This window comes from Saccostrea cucullata, unplaced genomic scaffold (assembly GCF_032062105.1).
Source record: "Saccostrea cucullata isolate Sc308-1 unplaced genomic scaffold, CSIRO_AGI_Scuc_v1 ctg3738, whole genome shotgun sequence".
Classification (NCBI taxonomy): domain Eukaryota; kingdom Metazoa; phylum Mollusca; class Bivalvia; order Ostreida; family Ostreidae; genus Saccostrea; species Saccostrea cuccullata.
In genome coordinates this window covers 57,981-61,553 of record NW_026936517.1, presented here as the reverse complement: position 1 = coordinate 61,553, position 3,573 = coordinate 57,981, and the positions used below count along the sequence as shown (strand labels likewise).

At 40.6% G+C, this 3,573-nt stretch overlaps 1 protein-coding gene across 1 annotated transcript; it reads right to left on the bottom strand.

Moving 5' to 3' along the window:
- Positions 1 to 2,044: 2,044 nt before the first annotated feature.
- On the bottom strand, positions 2,045 to 3,240 carry LOC134245753 (craniofacial development protein 2-like). Its single transcript, XM_062728011.1, has 4 exons — positions 3,087 to 3,240; positions 2,869 to 3,003; positions 2,576 to 2,776; positions 2,045 to 2,490 (listed from the first exon to the last, which is right to left on the bottom strand). Exons 1-4 carry the CDS (start codon positions 3,238 to 3,240, stop codon positions 2,045 to 2,047), a joined length of 936 nt encoding a protein of 311 aa, XP_062583995.1.
- Between the last annotated feature and the right edge of the window lie 333 nt (positions 3,241 to 3,573).

Below are 3,573 nucleotides of genomic sequence, written 5' to 3'. Positions count from 1 at the left end.
ATATTGTTTTTCTTGATTGGCAAAGGTCATCCATTTACTAGATTGGTAAAGGTCATTTTGTTAAGAGAACCTAGCACAATTAAAGGTAATTGTGACACTTCTGCTTTTGCTTTTCTTGTGCAGGTCTACGTTAGAGATCTTGTTTGGCCAGAATATACGATTGATTTTTCGGAGACAGTTGTTGTGGAATGCCTCTACTTTTTTCATGTCACTGTCGACAACGCGCCAGCATTCAGACCCATACAGGAGAACTGATTTGAAATTGCTGTTAAAAAGCTGGAGTTTGATTCTCAGACTGTATTTTTTTGACTTCCAGATGGGCTGAAGTTGGGCTAATGCTGTCCGTGATTTACTGAGACGTGTTTTTATATCTTTACCAGTGCCGTTGTCCTTACTTAGGATACTGCCATGGTAGGTAAAGTCCTCAACTTCCTCTAGTGGCTCTCCATTTAATGTGACTGGTTCTACTGGTGCATTGATTGTCATAACCTTCGTCTTCTTGGCATTCATGTTAAGCCCAGTTTGTTTGGCAAAGGAGCTTAATTTATCAGTCTTTTCTTGTAAATAGATGATGTTTCCTGATACTTCTGCCAGATCGTCTGCAAAACCCAGGTCTTCTAGATGATTGAACATTGTCCATTGGATACCCCTCTTTTTGTCACGTGTGGTGTTTCTTTGGATCCAATCAATGACCATAAGGAAGAGAATTGGTGATAATATGCATCCTTGCCGTACTCCAGATTTTACACTGAAGCAGACTGATATTCCGTTTTCCAGGATGACACTACACTCGAAGTTTGAATAGAATGTTTCCATGAAGTTGCAGATCTTTGCTGGTATCCCATATGATCTTACTATTTTCCAAAGTGTTTCCCTGTGCACACTGTCAAAAGCTTTCTTAAAATCAATGAAATTGATATACAGTGGCATTTGCCATTCAATACACTGTTCTATAATGTTACGAATGGCAAAAATTTGGTCTATGTACCCTCTTCCTCTTCTAAATCCAGCTTGTTCCTCTCTCAGTTTCTTTTCAATCACTTTGTCTATTCTGTATAGCAGTATTTTACAGAACACCTTATGCCTCTCCAGTTGTCACAAATTTGGAGATCTCCCTTTTTTGGAAGCTTTACAATGAGTCCTTTACTCCAGTCGTGTGGTATTGCTTCATTTACCCAGATATGTACGAATAGATCTAATAGCGTTTTGGATGATGTTGCAATATCTGATTTCAGCATTTCAGCATGTATGCAGTCATTGCCTGGGGATTTACCATTCTTTAATGCTTTAATACTGTTTTGGACTTCTTCAAGGGTTGGTGGTTCTAAGTTTTCAACTGCGAGGTCTGGACTCGCTGGTTCATTGGGTTCTGGGCAATTTAGTACTTCCTGGAAATTTTGTACCCAAAGGTTCGCTTGTTCATGTTCTGTTGTCAGGGGGTGACCATCTTTATCTTTCACAAGCGCAAGTTGAGTTGTAGTGCGACCACATAGCTTTTTTGTTATTTTGTAAACAGTGCTCATTATTCCATGTGAAGCAGTTCGTTTAGCTTCTTGTGCCAGACTGTCAACATACATTCGTCTATCCCTCCTAGCACTTCGCTTGACATCTCTATCCTTTTCTCTATAGGAAGCTTGTAGTTGTTCTTGTAATCTTGCAGGCTTGGTACTGATAATTTTCTGCTTTATGTTCTTTCTTCCACCTATTTTTCCCATGTCCCAGGTGTTAGCCATTCTTTGTTCTTCTTGGTTTGGTAGCCTACAGTTTTTTCGGCGGCTTCAATATACACTTTCCTGATCGTGTCCCACCTTTTTTGAATATCCTCAACAACATGGGGATTTTCTTCCAGAACCTTAAATCTGTTCTTTAATTCCAGATTGAAATATTTTCGTGTGTCTGGTATCTTTAACTTTTCCACATCGAACCTCCTTTTTGTCTCTTACTTTTGGGGATTTCTGCGAAGTTTTAGTTTTATGATGGCTTTCAGCAGATAGTGGTCACTGTTGACATCTGCTCCACGGCATACTCTAGCATCTTGTAGGGATTAGCGCCATTTGCTGTTTACAGTTATGTGATCAATCTGGTTTGTTATTCTACCATCTGGAGATTTCCACGTGAGCTTCTGTATATCCTTGTGAGGAAATATTGTGCCTCCTATCGTTTGTTTGTTGTTGAGACAGAAGTAAATGAAGCGCTCTCCATTGTCATTCTTAATTCCACAGCCATGTTTGCCCATAGATTTCTCACAGTCAGTGTTGTCAGAACCCACTTTTGCATTTATGTCTCCCATTATCAGTAGCATGTCATGCCGGGGGACTTTGGAGACAACCATCTGTAGCTGCTCGTAAAATTCATCTTTCACTTCTTCTTCGGCATCATTTGTTGGTGCATAGCATTGTATGATCGTCAGTTTACAGTACTTGGAGTTGAATCTTGCTCTAATTAATCTATCACTAATTGGTTCCCATTCAAGCAGTGTTTGGTGATTTGCTTATCATGATTGCAACCCCATTTTGATGTTTGTCTTTTTGCCCCGAGTACAATATGGTGTGGCCACTAGTAATTCTAATCTTGCCTGATTTAATCCATCTGCATTCGCTTATTCCAAGCATATCTAACTTGTATCTCTGCATTTCATCAGCAACTTGTGCTGTCTTTGATGTTTCGTACATCGTGCGAACATTCCATGCTCCAACACGAAGTTTTTCTTTCGGCCTTAGAAGACTTTTAATCAATCTCGTAGAAGATGTCATATTGCCTGAGTTTTGGCTCAAGTCTTTGCAGACACAGTTTTCACATATAACATCTGCTCAAGTTTCTGTAACTAGTTCTTTTTTACTGGGTAGGGTAGTTAGCCGTACGCCAAACCTCCACTCTGTTGGCCCGGGTTTTCTTTCTGGGTTGTCCTTCCCATAGATGATTGCAACCCAATGCTAACGAGCTCCTTCTCCCCGGATTTTCTTTCTGGGTTTACTCCCATAGCCTTTGGCTCTCCCAAGTCATCTACAAGGCAGTAGAGCTATTTTTCCCATAGCTGGGTCAAGGTTAAAGAGTGCTAGGGCATATCCATACACCGATGGGCCTACACACTGCATCTCTGGGGTCCCTGATACTCCGACAGATCAGCCTGAGGTGAATGCCCTCAGTATCCATGCATTGCCACGGGGAGGCACTGTAGGAGTCTTGATAGTGCAGAGGCTTTGTACTGGCAGGGAAAGAATTACGCACTCGACTCCCCATTTCACCTACAAGTAGGCTAGCCAGCGGCGAAAGAAGATCTACAGGTCGATCCCCATCACACTAGACGCTTTTCACTACCCAGTGGTACCACCACCAATGCACTCGCTTCCCAATAATCAAGTCATATTTTTTTTTCTTATAGTGGCATGCCTATTTCTTTTCCAATATCTTTTGTAAAATCTGCCGTTAATCTCAGATGGTTATAAAATGCATGTAGGACTCATGAAACCACTATGCAATTTTTGTTTTCTAATTGTTATGCCATTTGTATACTACATGTTATTTTATATTTTTAGTAGGTCCTAAACTATCCATATACGTATATACTAGTTC